Genomic DNA, 18,670 nt, shown 5'->3' with positions numbered 1-18,670 from the left:
TTTCTGGATCTACTCGAAGAACAAAAAGGAAGAAAAATGCGTTGGGGCTTTACTGAGTGTGTGTATGCCTGATTGCGTGTGTGATTTTCTAAGAAAGGAAAAGTGACTCAGCGAATGCATAAATAGTTGGTGAGATTCACCAAATACAGATGATACACTTGGAAATTATATCTATAGACTGCTGTTAAGTCAGCAAAATTTACACAGTTAACAGAGCACGTTCTTATTCTGAAAGGCAAAGCGCACCACTTCCAACAGGGGAAGTCGCTAATTTAGCGATTGATACGCCCAACATTCATGAGTAAACATCTCGTTAAAAATTCTAATTACTATTCTTTTCTGCAATAAATTGTGGCTCTTACAAAAAAGGCACTTACTGTAAACTTACTAAGTGTGTGTCATTACTCAATTTCTCACTCATGCACAGAGCCAAATGACATGTGACCCTTGACCGTTCTTTGCTGGTCAGTCAACCGCCCTGCGGCCACGACCTAGATGCCCTTCCGGCCTCGACCCTCCGGCCTTATTCATAAAAATTGTCAGCCCACGACCACAATACGTTAAAAAAAAAAAGCGTCCATGCATGACGGCGCCGCGGGAGAGATACTAATGGCAGAGGTTTATTTAAACATCATTAGCAGGCTAATTTACCATTCAAATCTGCTTACCTTATTAGGGGCTTATTATGGTCTTATTCGTCTTCTTATTATTCGTCTCCTTCTTCTTCTTTCTTCTTCTCCATGAACCTGCCCGGTACAAGTAAATAAGCATCGTTGGCGTTATAGGGATTGTGGTATCGCCCCGCCTCGGGGAGTTACATGAAGTCAGACTAAGGAAATACAGGCACCCTTTAAAGCACACTGCTGTCCACGTCTCTTCATACACAAACTTTGGTAGTGGCACCTTTGACGCGTTCTGAGGCAATTTAGTTCATTTGCTCATTTCACGAGTAGGTTCATCACACACACGGGCGCTGATTCTTGGGCCAGACTAAAATCCAGCTACGGCCTTTGTTTATCGAACCCTTTTTTAAAGTTTGTCACTATACGCCCCAAAAATGGGCGTCCGGCCAGGCTCTCTGGTATAATGTATAATTTGGTACACATGCTCCAGACTAGTTTGCCCTTTCTGCAACGTGAACACGATCGCTTGAATAAAAAAAACACAAGTGAGTGAAACGTAATAAATGTTTAAAGCACCTACAGCAAATTACAGAGATGAAGTCCCTATATACCAGAGCTTCTCAATTATTTTCTGTTACGCCCCAGCCCCTAGCAATAAGAAAACACTCTCCACCGCAGCTATAAATAATGGCATTTTCATTGCAAAGCAAAGCTACACGTCGAGTTAATATTCTCTCCACACAATGGGCAATGAGAGCGGGACTGCCAACTACTGGAGTGTATGTGCAATTACACTTTATTGTAATACGGTGGGGAAAAAAGCAATTTCCCCAGGATCAATTTCCCCTTAGCATAGCACGGCCAAAAGGATGAAGCACTTCTCTCCTGTTCAGGCGACTGGCAGAGCCCTGTGGCAGGAGACCAGGACAGAGCACTTGGAGAAAGACTTTATTATATATTTACAATACCTTGTTTTCCTCAGGATGGAATTAAGAGTTACCAATGGCCATATAAGTCATGTTTAGACTTTGTTCATGTTTGTAAAGATGTGTATAAAATCATGATACACATGCAAGGTATGTATTTACAGACTAGTGTAAAGTAAGTATGGAAGTGCTTTCAAAGGTCCAAGACGGACATAATTTTTATGAATTAGGACGGAAGGGTGCCCAGGTCGCAGATGGTGTACGATATTTTGTCAAAGAGAAATACAGAAATATAGAAATCTGTGTGGCTTGGTAATGACGGGTTGGACTGTGGACTGGTGGTTGGGGCTCCAGTACAACGTTATGCCGAGCAGTGCCCTTACCTTTTCGCCACTCAACAGCCTTGTCCACTAACTTGTTGACTGATCGGTTACAAAATTGGCTTTTTTGCTTGTCCTTACTGATGATTATTCTTTATCTTATTATTTTTGCTTATTCATAATCTGCAGACTGATGCACTTTCTTAATTGATGACACTGGATTTAAGTTGAATAAACTTTTGGGTTTTTGTATTTCTGTAGCGGTTTTACATGATGTTTCTCCTGCCTATTTAGATTACTGATATAAAACCCAAGCAAATTTGATAGTTTCCTAAGTAAGCTTAAGTACAGCATATTAGGTTACACTTTATTAAGTGAGTCATTATTTTTTTTGCGTAAAGGGTAAAAAGCGGCCGCTTTTATTCTGATGAAAACAGTTAATAGTGAAATTCCTAGCGAAAGGAATAGAAACCTGACCTGCTGTCTACAGCCAAGTCAGCATTGCAAATGAGAAGCTGTTCTTCAACGCCTTCACTGGTTATATTAAGGTTAGCTAAAAAAAAAAGAACTACAACAACATACCAACCCACACTGCAGAAAATGGCACTGAAAACAAGGCAGTCTGTTCTGAGTGCAAAGGGAGAAAACTGTGGCTATAGCCTTCCCTCGACATTTCAGATACAGTAATCCCTCAATTATCGCTGCGGTTATGTTCGCCAACTCCCCATACACCTTGGCGATAGACAAAATCCGCAAAGCGAGCAAATTATTTTTCATGCTAATAATAAAAGAAAATTATATGCATCTGAAATGCAGCTTTTATATTTGTCCACTTGGAGTCTCCATCTTCAGTGCTGTAGTATCTGCGACTGAATGCGTGTGACTTTTTGAAAGAATCAGTTAAAGATTAATGGTGTTATTGTCATGTTGATGCTCTCAGCTCTGTTTTTTTGTTAGTTTGTTTCAGCAGATGCCTGATTGATGTGGGCGGTTCCTTTGGCTACACACCTGTGGGAGTTCGTAGTTTGCTGCCTTTAAAAGGCAGCTGAAGCCATGACCTGGCGTCAGACTATTCACTCTCCTCCATAGCCCAACGTTAGTTTTCAGTCTTCCCATCATTACTCTTCTCTCTCTTCTACCGGAATGAACCTATGAACAATTTAGATTACAAAACAAATCTGTCATGAAAACTGCATGTACGCTGCTCATTTCCTCATTCTCTAATAAATTAATCATGGATCATGGAAAGTCTAATCCTTGTGATATTTTCAGAAGTTGAAGTGGGCATAAGGGGAGATGTCCATGTAAATTTTCCAACCAATTGATCATTGTTTTGGGAAATTCTTAGCGTTCCTCTGCTGAGTCCCATCATGACATGGGAAGAGGGGACAGGGGTGTAGCTATTTTGCTGACTAGAAAGTGGTGTTTTTTGAGTACTTATTAACATATTTCTCCAAAACTAAATACAATTCAAGGTAATATTATTTTCCTGATTAAAAAAAAGAAGAGTGAAATTATTTTATATTCTGTTTTGCCCCCCCAAGCACAAAGAAAATAATTTGCGTCCCCACCCCACCAACCACTCTACAGCTTTAAGATGTCAGATCTTTCTAACAGATTTAAAAAACAGCACAAATTCGCCTAAATTACTTAACACCCGTGTCACTAGGTCTATTTTAGTGGGTCCAATGCAGCAGCATGTAATCTCTGGGACTTCAAAAAGTATTTCAGAGATAACATTTGTGTGTTGTGAGCGAAAGTCATGTCCTATGCACTGAGTCACAACAGCACACCTAACACCACACTTAAAAACAGATGGCATTCTTGGGTGCTTCCACCCACCACATATCTGGCAACTTCAGCTGTAAATTCCATTTTGATTACATACTTGATTAATTACTCCACCAACATTCAAAATATAATTTCCACAAAAAAGGTAAGTGGGGAATCCTGGAAAAAAAATAAAACAATATGAACAAAAAAAAGGGCAGGTGGAATCCTCAAATAAGTGAATCCGCAGGTGCAGAACTGTGAATATGCAGGGATCAACTGTAGTTGTAAGTTGTAATATCACCATTCATCACTAGATAAAAGGCATACCATAGTTGCTCTTACACTATACTGTCCTACACTACAACGTCTAATAACTTTTTCGGATTTTTAAATTCATCCAGGACAAACATAGAACCTCAATAATCCAGAATTATGAGTGAGTTTTTGTGAAATAATGTACAAAATGGTTTTTTGGTCAGTAGTTAGCAGATAGCATTTTTGTCAGACATCTGGTTAGGAATTGTGAGGTCCTATGAGGCCTACCTAGTAGCAAAGATAATAAAATTGTTTCCCAGCGCAGCACTTAAGTTGCCCATCCCACAGTTAGCGCAAATTGCGCTTCTCACCAAGGTATTAAACATGCCACAATCCAACAGTAGTCATATAATGATCAGAGACCAAGTATTTTGCAGGACTAATGTTTTATTAGTCAGGTACATCAACATTAATAGCACTGTAAAAAAAGACGGTTATAGAAGCCCAGACTGGGTAAAATGAACTTAGTGGGTGTCTTCGGCGGAGTGCATGGTTCGTGTGAAAACGATTACGCCACACACTTTTCACCATTTTCTTTTCAATTTTCTTTTTTCCTCGTCCTTTTTTATGCATTTTCCTTCTGTTCTGTCAACCATGTGCCGAATAAACTGTTCATTTTCTTTGTGTGAGGCAAATATGGAAATAGAAAATCCCAATATAACTCAGGTTTGAATATTTTGGGACGCGCTATTTACATTTGCTGTGCACTGCGTACGCAGCTTCAATGAAGCATTGGTGTTAACTTGTCTGTTGACAGGCTAAATCACTAGCCACTCTATGATGAGTGACTCAGCGTCAGCTGTGGCAAACTGTAGGGAGTGTATGAATATGTGTTTGTGTTTGTTTTGTGAACTTTGTTCAAAAAAATAAAATAAAATGAAAGTGATTAAAATGCGTGGGCGGCTTTGACTGTTTTTGACCACGGCTGGAGGTATTACAATTTGTAAATAGCGGTGCTTGGCTACATTAAATTAGTTAGTGAGGTTTACTTTAGCATATACCTTGTTTTTTTTTTTTTCTTTCAATGGTGTCCAGGGCTCAAATGCTAACGCGGGCCTGTTTAGGAGAACTTTTGTGATCAAAACAGAATCTAATTAAGTTTTCCTACTAATCCCAGACTGCACGTGCCACGTAAGACTGTATAAGAATGCAAAACGTTGCATTGTGCTGGGCCCGTACACCATCACATACCAAGACAGGCCATAATTGCTTTATTACGGCTAACTAGCTAGCTTTTTCATCTGCACCGTCACTACCATGGCAAATTTTTGACTGTTTAAAAATTTGGCCCGGTGTATCAACAGTAATAACGACCTATTACATTTGCCCTCCACGTTATCTCGCGCCCATGCCATTTGGTCCACGATGGCCTAAAAATAAGAAGAAAATAATGTCATCATATCAATAGGTGATATCAAAGAAAACATCTTATGTTAAGATGCACAGTAAAATGTCAACATCGGTTGAATGCTTTGGAGGAAATGGTAAAAGTAGAAAAACATAAAAATTAGATCATCACGATTAATTACAGACATTGTAGGGATTTTAAGTTCCACCAAGGAAATCACCTCACAACTGACAGAAAAATGAAAATTCTAATTGTAGTTAGAGGATCATATTGGAAATTGAATTCTTAAATTTAGTTGCATTCAGATTGCATTCATTTATTATTTCACCTTTTAACTCATTCAAATACTTGGGGATTTTAAAATGTAAACCCAATATAAAAGGATTTTAGTGTCATTTTTTCATGTATTTATAATGATTTTAATTACAATAATTGTGCTGTATGTCAGTACTACAACTATTCCTACTACTACAACAACAACTACTACTACTACTGCTGCTACTACTACTACTACTACTACTACTACTACTACTACTACTAATAATAATAATAATAACAATAATAATAATAATAATAATAATAATAATAATGATAATAATAATAATAATAATAATAATAATAATAATAATAATAATAATAACCAGTTCAGGGTGTACCCCGTCTACTGCCCGAAGGCTGCTGTGGTAGGCTCCAGCACCCCTCCGACCCTTGTGAGGAGAAGCGTAACAAATAATGAATGGATTTATAAGAATAAAAAAAAGAAGAAGAAGAAAAAGAAGAAGAATAGTGGAGATGACGTTTACCTAATTACATTGCCTAAATTTAAAATAAGATAATTTAGTGCAAATAATATGTGACCATGAGAAGTGATACAAAGAGCAACAATATTAATACCATAGTAAATATGACGAAACATACACTATCTCTCAAAATCATGTCTTTCTGAACAATACAACAATGAGCTAACTTTTGTCTTGATAAAATATTTCTACACATAGAAGAAATTCTAAGCGTTTGTCTAGAATTCTAGTGTGTGTAGACACAAACAAAAAAACTATAAACTGACTTTTTGATCTCCAATAAAACGATAGAATGCATGTGTATTGTACAATGTGCAACTCGATTTACATGTTTGAAGTTGTAAAAACCTCATTCCAAAAAAAGTGATCAAAACAAAAAGGAATTACCCATAGCCTGCGTAAATTTTTAATTTATAGAAGAGAATATTAATAATAATTGCATGGGTGATAACGATGAAATCTGTTTCATTTCTACATTTAGTTTCACCGTGCAGCTGCAGGATGTGTGTGTCACACAACTTAGGCACTATTTTGTCTGTGGAACAAATACTTGGCATGAAAGGTCACAGTTAAGGTCTTTTAACACGAGTGGGTGATGGTGGTGAGTCACAAATACCGTATAAGGCGCGACGTGGGATTTACCGCATCAAGTTATTTCCAACATAATTTATTCAAGACTTTTCTTTCATGCACGGAAAACAATTTCCGTATATCGTACTTACCACTTTCAGAGAAGAGGCGTGTGGGGGGGGGCGGTTAATTAACCCATTTGTTAAATGAACAATAAAACAAAAATATCAGTTGCATCCATTTAATAAATCCCACAACAAGCATGTAAGTTTTGTCTTTGCACTACATTATGATTTTACATTTTACATTTTACCGGCATGTACGGGAAGCATATTCTATTGAACATTTACACGAGACTAAATGAGTACAAAAATAGAATGTATCCTCCAACTTTACATAAGAACAAATATACATTGCATTAGAGTCCCGAAAATCAGAACATACAACAAGGCACAACTGGAAATACGTGTTAGAATTAACACCGTTTCAATAAACTTAGACGATTTACTTTAGAAATGTTATTGCAGTTATTTCTCATGAAATGCGCCTCTTTTTAAACACACATATACAGTTATATATAACAATCGCCCTTGTTGATAATGACTATTGTATGTTCAGTAAACTGTGCGGACAAAGTGCAATTATGACAGCCTGTCGTCTTGAAGCGTGGTTCGGCGCAATTACGCAACAACTCTCAGTCCCGTGCGTTTAAATTCGTCAACCATCAGTTCGTCACGATGAACGTATTAAAAAAGGAACAATTTATTTATTGGTTTTGTACCGCGCTGACCGCAAACATATCCCACTTAGGCACAAATCCCGTTGGTCGCGCTGATGCTGCTCGTGCGCTCTAAAGCGGAGCCGGTGGACGAGGACGAGGACGAAGCGGAGACAGCGGAAGACTTCCTCTCCTTTTGTCTCAGGTGGATTTTCGTATGCCTCTTCCTCTCATCGCTCCTGGCGAACTTGCGCCCACAGAAGTCACAAGCGAACGGCTTCTCCCCCGTGTGCGTGCGGATGTGAGTGGTGAGGTGGTCGCTGCGGCTGAAGTTTCGCATGCAAATCCTGCATTGGAATGGCTTATGTCCCGTGTGGATGCGAATATGTCTGGTGAGCTCGTCGGAGCGGGAGAAGCGCCGGTCGCAGCCCTCCGCCGGACATGGGTACGGGCGCTCGTGGATCGGCGTCTTGCTGGGTCTGTTCGGATACTTTCTGGGTCGCAGGATGGGCCTCAGAGGGAGATTCTGGGGGCTGTATGCGGTGGGGAGCCTCACTGGCCCTCCCCCCTCGGTGTTTGGACCACCAAGTGTGTAATTTCTGATAGTGTTCAGGGGGGTCAAAGGTGGAGGGACGCGGAATGTATCTAAGGAACACGGGCCAAACGGTTTCCGATCTGGGATGCTTGGAGCGTGCATTTCTCGCTGACAAGCCGGCTGGAAGAAACCGGGGTAGTCGGGGATCATTGGGAAGAGTCCCGGCACGTCTTGGCCGCTGTGCTGCTTGGGGGACGAGTACGAGGGTGGCGGGTAAGAGGCAATGTGGCAGGTGGACGTGGAGAGAAACGCCGATGGATCCTGATACACTTCCGCACAGGCAGCAGCGGAATAGGGCGGTGGAGGAGAGTAAAGCTGATGTTGCTCGATCTCAACTTGGTTCTGATGGGCCGCAGCCATGGTGCAACTCAAATTCCTGCTTGAAAAGTGACTGGGAGAGCCAGAGGAAGCCGGAGAAGAGGACGATGACGTGGATGGAGGAGGAGGCGGAGGATGGGCGACGTTGAAGATGCCCGAGACGATGTTGATGACTCCTTCGGGGTTCCAGTTTGCGGGATACTGGGAGTCGATGGAGAACTTCCCCATATAGGTGAAGGTCTGGTTGCGGTGTGAGGAAGGTTGGGAGAAACCGCCGGAGTAAGATGGAACGTCCAGAGAACGCCTCTCTGCGCTCATCTCTGCACTCATTAAGGGGTCTGTGGACAAACAAACTAGATCATTAAGTGAAAGACCTTAATGATGATTCATATGATCAGCAACATTTTCAGGTGAGCGGCAGACGATGTTATTTACGCACAACACGTGCACTCATTTCCATACAATTAACAAGTTAGCATCTAACTTAATTAACATGAAATTTTCCAAGAAATCATTATTTGACGAGGAAACTTTTAATTACTTATATTTCATTCGTGTCTTACCTGCAGCCACATTGATCTGGTCGTAATGTGGTCCCAAGTCGGAGTTGGGAAAAATTGCAACTGACGTGGGCAAGCCGCTGGCGATGTCATCCACGGAGTACAAGTTGTCGAATCCCCCGAGAGCCATCGGGACCTTCTCCAGCGCTTTAGCCGTCATCCTGGCAGAAAGAAAACCGTTTTGACGCCCTTTAATTCACACACGAGTGTTTAAAGTTTAGCCACGCGTAGGTTACCGCAGCATGTTTGTTAAAATAAGAAGAGAGCAGAGGAGTGCCCCATGGTTATGACACGCTTCCTGAGCTCTGGTGTCTAAGGTTTAACAACTCGTAATATTGTTCGGCAGCAGCGGGCCCTGGTACTACGCTGTCCATAAGGGAACCCTTTTCTATGTAGTTACTACGTCATTAACCAAATATGGAGTGGGCGTGGGGGCGGAGCCCCAGGTGCTGATTGGCAGGGAAGCTCCGTGACGGTTGAAAGTAAAAGTGAATCACTTTTACTGTCAATGGAGAACCAAGCGCTGAAGGGGTAAAAACAGTTTATAAGCTTAATTAAAAACACAGATAGGCAATATAAAATACAATCAACTAATTATTCACTTATATTGGGGCACTATAATTGTTTTTTTTTACACAGCATCGACACGTCGCGCCCCTGTTTCTGAAAAAGGAATTTCCGGCTCAAGTCTTAAGACCATAAAAGGGTGAATCCGGTGCTCTGCCTTTTTTTTCGGTTTCGTTTCCGGTTTTTGATCGTCGGAAAGTGACGAGTTATACCGAGTGGGAACGCCATTCATTTTAAACCATAATCAAATTAGAAGGACTCGGTGGAAATTATTTTTGGGGGGTAAGAACAATGCTCATGGAAACTAATCTGACTGTACTTGACTTCACATACTGATATTTTAATACTAGAGCAATGTGGTGGTACATAGATCAAATGAAAATACGGTATTCATTTTCAATAATTTTTAATGTTCTTATTTATATTAGAAAATAATCCTTGTGTGCCAGTGAGCCCCCCTGTGGCCTCATAAAGTACAGACACTCTCTCTTTCATTCTCTCGCTCTTTCTCATTCTCTCTCTCTCTCCCTCGCGCGCTCACTCTCACTCTGGGTCTCACTCTCGCTGTCACTCACTCACTCACTCACTCTGTCTCTCTCTCTGTCTCTGTCACTCATTCCCACAAACACTCACACACATACAGACACACCTCATTTAACCTGGTAAATTCCCTCTGTAGGCGGAGGATGTTACCATACAGGAAAACATTGAACACTTCAAGTGGAATTTGGTTTCCATATTATGTGTTACCCATCTCTACACGCACACAATAATTTGAGATATGCTGACACAATGACTGCCAAACATTCTCTGACATACCTTACACTGTAAAAATGGGGAGTGATATTTACTTGAAAATTCTCACTCAAGTTTTTTCACTCATAAATTCTGAGTAAATTTTACAAGAAGAATTTTTATTTAGTTTATTATATTAAGACATTACTCCAGGAGGTTCGAAGCACTTTTTTAGCACACCAAAGTTTATACACAACATAACTCAATGTGGTGGAGGATCAAACCCATAACCTACACGTTGGTAGACGTCGACTCTACAGCTGAGCCATGCCACTGGTGTCAGGTGGAAATCTGGGAATCCTACCTCCAAAGCGGCGGAAGGTTTTTGGTCTCCTTTTGGAGACATGAGCAATATACACAGTTGGAGAACCATGTCCCATGCGTAGAGTGGTTGTTGCCGACTTCAGACGTTGTGGGTTTGTTCCTCAACCACATTGAGTTCCGGTGTGTATGAAACCTGCAAAGGAGTTGGATTCATATCTTTTGATCATTAGTGCGTCACAAGGCCATTAGACAGTGGTGTTGTTTCTAGTTGTGTGTTAAATTATTATTACTTTTGGTAATAAAGTATTAATACTTTTGGTGACATCTCCAATAATGCAGTCAGTGCTTTATATATAACATAATGGCCTAGTGTGACCATGCAACGTGCAAGTGTTGTGAGAAGATCTTTAAACTTCTTGGGGTACCATATGCACTTAATTTACCAATTCCCACAATGCGAGAAAGCCTATGCTGATTTTAAAGCAGTGACGCAGGCTGTAAAAAATTGCTGCGTCAGTGGTTAGTTACCCCTGCCCCGGTGATGCTGTACTGCTTCAATTCTTAAAAAAAAAAAATCACAAAAAAAAACACACTCAATGGCAAATTCTGCAAGTTTCTAGACAAATGCAATCTACTTAGCGACAGCCAGTGCTGATTCAGAACAAACCTGTCACCATCATAAGTCCTAACGGAAGAAATGACTAATTCCATCGAGAAAATGAAATCGTCTGTTAGAGGCTTTATTGATTCACAGAAGGCCTTTGATACCATAAACCACGATATTTTACCGAGCAAATTGGAACAAAAGGGATTCAGTTGGGAAGTTATAAATTGGCTCAGGAATTATTTAAAGAACACATAATAATTTGCGAAGTATGGGTCAAAGTGTAGGGATATGATGTGTAGTGCCCCCAGGTGTCAGTATTGGGACCAACACTTTTTAATCTGTGCAAAAAAAAAACAAACAACAAAAATAACAACAAAAAACAAAACAAAAACAAAAACGTGCCTAAGTATCTGAAGTATGAAAATTCCTCTTATTTATGGATGAAAAAAAAACATACTGGGTTCAAGTGAAAAATTACTACAACTTTTGGCATGGTAACAACATTTCAATTAACCTAAATCCATGCTTAGCCTGGAATATCATGGGCATGGGTTTGAGTCCCATGGGGACAAAAATGTGAATTTGCCAACTAATTGTTATAGAGATGCTAGTTTGCTTGCTGGCTACAGTCGATGGGCCCTTGAGGAAGGCATCAACGCCACTTCCCATTTATCTCTCAGAATGTCTCCTTGCGTGCCTGAATGTGTGTGATTTTGTTCTCTGTGCGGTATGCACACAAGGTATATATCGGAGTGTCAGTTGACTTTTCCCTTGAGGTACTATAATCACTAGAATGAGAATGAGTAATATGCCTCACCGGACTGTTGTGCAGCTCAATTTAAAATCTACATTGTGTTTCAAATAAAAACACTCATTGGGTGGTTCATGTTAACAATAAGCCCATTTATATACTAATAAAGTCTAAATTGGCTAGCTGAATAGATAGAGTAGCTAATTTGGAACGTTTTTGTATTTAAGATGAAGGAGCAGTATGACTGAAAAATGCCCTGTGAAGAGGATCGTGAATGGAAAAAGTTAGCCTCGCCCGAATGCGGGTCACTGGAGGTTGGGTTGGATGGTGAGCGCCATCGATGAGGCCAGGCCTAGCAAAGCCCGAAGAAGTAACGAGAGTCTCACCTCCAATGTGTTTACCATCTGCGGGAAAGGAAGTGATTTTGTGGAACTCTTTGTCATTTGAGTCTCATGTCTGATTCTGCTCATGACACCATCATACAAAAACGACTATTCATACCAAAAGTATAATGCTTACAATTAATCACTGGGTGCATAAAGTGACAGAAAAACATTCACACTTACTTCACACTATCACAGAGTGGGCACTGAACCCACACTGCCTTCACAGAAGTCAAGCAATTAAACCACTTCACCATCACTGACCTTCACTAAAGTCTAAAATGACGAACATAACAAATGAATGCAACGCAATATATTTAAAAAAAATATATCATAATCGCGATAATGGTGCATGCAATACGTGTATTGCAAAGAGGTGCAATAAATTCAAACCTTTGACCAATCCGATGTAACATAAAATATGCATCGCCATCAAATAAAAGAACAGTATTAAGGGAATTACTACCACGAAAAAACTCAGAAATACAATTTTGCTGCTTGAAAACATTGATTTATGCCATTAGAATAAAAAAGAAATCTTGCAGGTATTGGCACTATCAGCACTAAAATGAATGAAGTTATTAACTTGTATGTTGAAAATTTTCAAATTTTACTCAAAACATGGTAAAAAAATGTATAGTAAAGATCTTTATCATGTGAAGCACAAGCCATTCTTTGTTTTGTGATTAGCGCGTTACTCAAACCAAAATCTACCGGCATCACTCGGTTTCTATCAGACCATTACATCTTTGCGCAACAAATGACTGTTTTAAATTTTTTTATTAATATAAATTCTATTTATATAGCACTTTTCATACATAACATACTGCTCAAAGTGCTGAACAATAAAAACATCCCAAATAAATCATAAATGGAAGCACGCTTGAACTTACGCACACACAAAACACACGCATTCACACAACTTTGTATTTTCGGAAGCTTCTTTCATCTTTAACCAAATCCACTGATCAAGCTGAAGTCATTCCCCAAACCAAATCCACTACCACCAAAACCCTCCGCTGTGGGTACATGTTCTTTTGATGCTGTGAAAAATATCTCCATCCAGTGCGCTTGTTACAGTCAATAGCAAGTATTTTAGTGTTCAACTTTCAAACTATGGCACCAATGACCCCAGCATGCACATTAAAATTGAAGCTCATTGCACCCCAAATACTCAAACTACCCTGCTACCAAATTCATAATTCTTCTTTTAAGCTGCTCTCCTGACACTATGACTATTAGCTTTATGGTGTCATGGAAAGCTTTCATCGTTTACTGTCTAGACACATGAAAGCAAGGGAACTGCTCTGATATCAGTCCAAGATAGAAAAGAAAAAAAGCAAAGAGCAACAAGAGCCACAGATGAATGAGAAAGTTACGGGGTGGGAACCCTCTGTCATAGGAACTTGCTTCACACAGCCTGAATAACAGTAGTTTTGTGTGGCCTTAATCGGACTAACAATGGGTTACTGTAATGTTTGCTGTTACGCTGTCTGCACGGGCATTAAGCACTTCATTTTGAGGTTGTTGTTTCTCAGAGACTTCAGGAAATCTAGTCTTTGCTGTGCCTTTTTGATGATGCCCCTGGTGTTAAAGCTCCAGTTCAGGTCATCTTTGATGTGCGGCAGAAGAACCGGATGTTTGAGACTCTCTCCATACAGTCCCCACCAATGAAAAGAAGATGAATGTCTGTTTTTCCCTTCTGAAGTGTGATATTGCCACCTTTATTTTGCTGATGCCACGCCACGTCGTCCCAGTATGCAGACTCATCCCCTCGGTGGTATCGTCAGTGGACCGCTGAGGTGGCAAGTGGGGTTGCACTCAGGCAATGCAAAATTACAAGTGTTAAACGTTTGGGGAAAGTGTTCAAAACAAAATGTTTGCGTTGCACTGATATCACTTAGAACAGGGGTGGGCAAACGTTTTGATTGGCGGGCCACAATGGGTTCTAAAATTTGACAGATACACTTAATTTTAAATAAAAGTGAACAAAAGCATTCCAACTATATATATATATAATGGTCTTTGACACACCACAGTATTTAGAAAATAAAACATTAACAAGGTTTATTCATTTGATTTTTTTCAAGTTCGGCGGGCCGGATTAAAACGTTTAACGGGCCACATGTGGCCCCCAGGCTGTATTTTGACTAGGCATGACTTAGAAATAAAATAGCCTGCATAGTCGAGGATGTAACATGACTAGTTAGAGTCCAGACGATTTTCTTCAGCATTCTTTTGCTCCTAGCTTGCAAGATGGAATCAAACTTCCCTAAGGTAAGAAGAAATTTCACATGATTGAATAAGGAGAAAATAATTATTGCCTCATACCTTGGTTTGCACTTGATTTTTATTTTTTAAAGTGCTTAAAACAGATTAGCTAATAGTTGTATTTGGTGTGACATCACGTGGTGTACATGGCCATGCGGATGCGACGCTTTGCTGGTGTTAAAATTAACACCGTACAGTGTTGCATTAACACCAGCTGATGATTATTGATGACAGTGCCTCTGGGCAAAAGTCATTCATGTTGCTGCTGATGTTCAACTTTGGGAATTGTGTGATGCGGGAAGACTTTAGGCTGGAAGGGTAAAAAGTCTTGTTGAAGACTCCAGACAGATGAACTGCACAGCTGTCCGGCGCATCCAGGACCCACAACATTTCCTGAGTTCATCATGTACAGTGTCCCTCTCACCTGGTGCTTCTCTGCTGGCGTTGTTACTGTGGGCTGATGCGAATGATATGGCAACGTGGTATCGACACCACAAAGTTGTCAAAGAAGTAGTTTAACTCCTTAAACAGCTGGGCTGACAGGCCACTGGGACTCCAGTTTTTTAAAATGCTGGACATCTGGAAACACCTGCTTTGAGCACTCGATGATCCACAGTATGCAGCTTTTGCAATCTATAATCTGCCTCTCTGCCAGTGCTGCACAACTTCTTATCGCAAGACATGAAGGCTGCATTATTCTCTCTGAGCAGGCACAGTACTTTTGTCGAAATAAATCCGGATGCGTCCGTCCACTTTAATAATATTTGTCTAGAATTTGATATAATTGCGAAAGCGTTGCTGTGTACCAATACAACCCTTTTTGTAGTCTCAAATCAGTCCTGACGTTATTGAGAAGCACCATCGAGCCACGTTTTTGCGGTTCTGGATGCGAGGGGAGCACTTTAACTGAGTGGAGTACTGCTGAATGGTGCTGGTAAGAGGAGCAGAGACAAACGGACTGACTGGCTTAGTAATAGTATTTGTTTTCAAACCCGTGCACACACACCTCACAGGTAAACAGCCACTAAAAATACACACAAAAAAGATCATGTTATGAAGGATCAAGCAGCTGCAGCATCTTTGTGAACAGCCATGCGACACTCAAATTGAGTTTTGTGATTTATGTCATTAAGTTATTGTCTGAAATTAAAACACATATACAGGCCTGAGCAGAAATGAACATTTGCATACTGTACTTTTATGCTATACAATGAAAGCTGTGACTTTTACAAGAAATAATAATAAATGTATTGTCTCCACACTTTGTGAGTGTGAACTGAAAATGTGCTGAGCACCTCAGCTGGACATCACAGTTTGCATTGAAGTCTGTTAGTTTTTACTTTAGTTGCATTGTGATTGTTACATTTTGCATTTCACAGATTTTTTTCCCTTTTGTTTTGTAAGATTTATGTCCACATTTTAATTACTTTTTTCAAGATTATATTGTTCTCTGAAGTGTGGTGCCATCAGGCTTAAACATTAAGCACTGAAATTGAGTTAGTAAAATTCTCATCAATACCAATCTTTTCTCGCAAAACAAAAAGAATCACATTCTGATTATTGTGCAGTGTACAGTAGGTCATTCAGAGCAGTGTGTTTAAACCAAAGTAAGGTTGCATGCTTGGAACATAGTTGATGAATGTCTAAGAAGTCCATTGATGACAGTTCAGCCTTCACAAAAGCCTCTAAGTTTCTCCAGAACACTGACAGTGTTTGAAAAACCCGGCATTAATCAAACTCATCTGAATGTTTCACATTTCTAACAATGTTTCTTGCCCGCCTCCAGTAAGTCAGATGAGGAAATGGTTGGGCTTTCGGGACGTCCCCATAATGTGGCCTGTTTTTCTCTTGTCTCGCCCACGGATGCAAAAATGTTTGCACATTGTGGCAGAGAAGCAAGGCTTGAGTGAAAGCCTTGCATAAATGATGCGAGGAGAGATCATTTGCTGTAGTGAAGATGGCGAAGACTGAGAAAAGAAAGGAGAGACCAAAAAAAGATTTTAAAAAGTACAAAAGGAGAAAAATGGCATCGATAAGGAACTAGAAAATGAGCGTAGAACAGCGAAAGACAAGAGGAAGTGTAGGAAAGGAAGGACCGCTCGAGATGAAGCAGACAGAGAAATAATGTACAGAAGCTACCAAGAAAATGCTATAGAAAAACTGCCAACAAATGGTGTTCAATAATGCCTCAGCCTCATTTGAATATTTGGAAACTACCATAATTATTCATGACAATCATGTAAAATTGCATTCGTGGGTTATTTTTGTCATGATCTATGTTTTTGTTGATTACATTTAGTTTCGCTTCATGTAGTCTTGTTTTCCATGTTCCTGGCTGGTCTTACTCATTTTCCATTTGTCCCCTTCAACAGCTTGTGTCTTGTACCAGTTATTATATTTTATCATTTATTTATATTTATTTAGTCTTTTTTTATTTTATTTCTGCACTGGCTCACAAATCTGGCAGTTTGTGGCTGTAGCATGCAATGCAGGAATAGCATAGCATTAGCTATAGCATTATACTATATCATATAGGATTAGCATCTATTAGCTTAGCATAAGCATCAGAATCAGCCCCTACACGAGCTCCTCCGCCGCATCCATCTTTCTCTTGCAAGCATATCTGTTGTCACCAGTTTTTTTTTTGTGTCTGTTGTACAGTGCTGCGGGCTCGATGAGATGGAGTTTTCTTACCCAACCGCTGATGTTTTAGTCATCTACTGCTCTCTTACTTTTTTATTTGTCTACGTTTACATGTGTGTGTTTAGGTCCCTGTGGGTGGTGGGGTGGGACGGGCTGAGTTTGATCATTTGAAGCCTTTTGAGTTATAATGTCATGCATGAAAAGCGCCCTCTAAATATTTATTTCCCTGCTTTCTCTCGTTTTTGTTGCCCTCATGTGCCCTGCAGTGGTGAGTGTTACTATTTCTTCAACGCTTTAAATTTCGGATTATTTTGGAGTTTGTTTATATCGTATTTTGATTCCTCCACGTACCTTGTTTGCATTTTTTTTGCCTCGTTGTCTCCCTGCACTTGGGTCTACAATTTTGCCCCCAAAACAACAAAAATCTTCATACCTGGCAATTTCATTGCATTTTTTTTAAAATTACAACTTTGGATACAACGGAACCCTTTTTCTGATAGTTAACACTGATTAGAAATAATCAGTTTCATAGGTAATCCTCTATTTACTGTAGTTTTATAACTGCCATACAAGTGTAAACTAATTGTGTAATAAAATGAACCGCTCTATTAATGCATCCAACGTTCAGTTTCTGAAAGTTGCTTCTGGTGCAGTGTGAACAAACTGTATTGACCTATTTACTGATCCCATCTCATGTGACGTTGACCTCCTGCACATTTTTACTAGAAATTCTTGGATGATTTGCAAATTGTATGATTTTACGGTGCTGAAATTCAATGAGGTTCCATTTATTGTTTATTGGATACCTTTTAGCGCTTGCAAATTGTACAAAAGCTAATCTTCCGAGGCCCCACATTAACTTTCTTTTATGGATTGGCCAATGGCAATCATGTGGTTCTAATTTAGTGAGTCATGTGGGATCCATTTTGACTTAAGTTCAAGTTGACTAACTTTGGTTCCTTGCCTATGATTGGCTTCAGTATAACCTGTTGAAGCGGGAAAAAAGAAGGGGCTAGAATCGGGGGGTACTGTTAATATGCAGGCAGAGGGTGAGCACAAGGAAAAGCAAGAATAGAAAAACAAAAACAAAGAAATAGTTCAGCAAAAGATGAAATGATCAGAAAGGAAGGAACGGAGTCGTACAGAGTGTGCAATGAAAAAGAAAAACGCAAAAGACAAAAAAGATAAAGTGAACCGATTAGATGACAGAAAGGGGGGTTGTGGAGGAGGCGTCACTGATATAGTCTTTGGGGTTTGATGGCCTAACACTCGGCACGCCCACACCACGCCGGCCGCTCGATTACCAGTCTTGTATTTCAGCAAGAGCTCCAGAGTCATCCGGGGGTGGAAAGCAGCGGGGGCCACGCTCCCCTCCAGCTTCTTCATCAGAAGATCAATCAACATTTCTCTGCTGCAAACACAATCCCTCTGTGTGCTACTGTTTCTCTGCTCAATTTAGCCCCGAATCTGCGGGATAATTCAACTTGTATTTAAAATGTTTCATCTTTCTTCTGCGTGTCACT

At 40.1% G+C, this 18,670-nt stretch overlaps 1 protein-coding gene across 1 annotated transcript; it reads right to left on the bottom strand.

Annotated features, from left to right (window-relative positions):
• Positions 1–6,902: 6,902 nt before the first annotated feature.
• egr2b (early growth response 2b) lies at positions 6,903–9,217 on the bottom strand. The gene is made up of 2 exons (XM_088284527.1): positions 8,870–9,217; positions 6,903–8,644 (listed from the first exon to the last, which is right to left on the bottom strand). The coding sequence occupies exons 1-2, from the start codon at positions 9,024–9,026 to the stop codon at positions 7,482–7,484; spliced, it is 1,320 nt and encodes a 439-aa protein (XP_088140653.1). The 5' UTR covers positions 9,027–9,217; the 3' UTR covers positions 6,903–7,481.
• Between the last annotated feature and the right edge of the window lie 9,453 nt (positions 9,218–18,670).

The sequence above is a fragment of the Idiotropiscis lumnitzeri genome, chromosome 20, assembly GCF_059441095.1.
Source record: "Idiotropiscis lumnitzeri isolate Australia: NSW breed Sydney's pygmy pipehorse chromosome 20, RoL_Ilum_1.0, whole genome shotgun sequence".
Taxonomy (NCBI): Eukaryota; Metazoa; Chordata; class Actinopteri; order Syngnathiformes; family Syngnathidae; genus Idiotropiscis; species Idiotropiscis lumnitzeri.
Note: the sequence above shows the minus strand (reverse complement) of the source record. Positions and strands in the feature narration are given on the sequence as shown.

Bases quoted from the DNA above. Each gene is read 5' to 3' on its own strand.
- egr2b (XM_088284527.1), bottom strand. From the start codon at position 9,026: ATGACGGCTAAAGCGCTGGAGAAGGTCCCGATGGCTCTCGGGGGATTC. The intron at 8,645-8,869 runs GTAAGACACGAA...GTTTGTCCACAG, and splicing joins CCAGATCAATGTGGCTGCAG to ACCCCTTAATGAGTGCAGAG.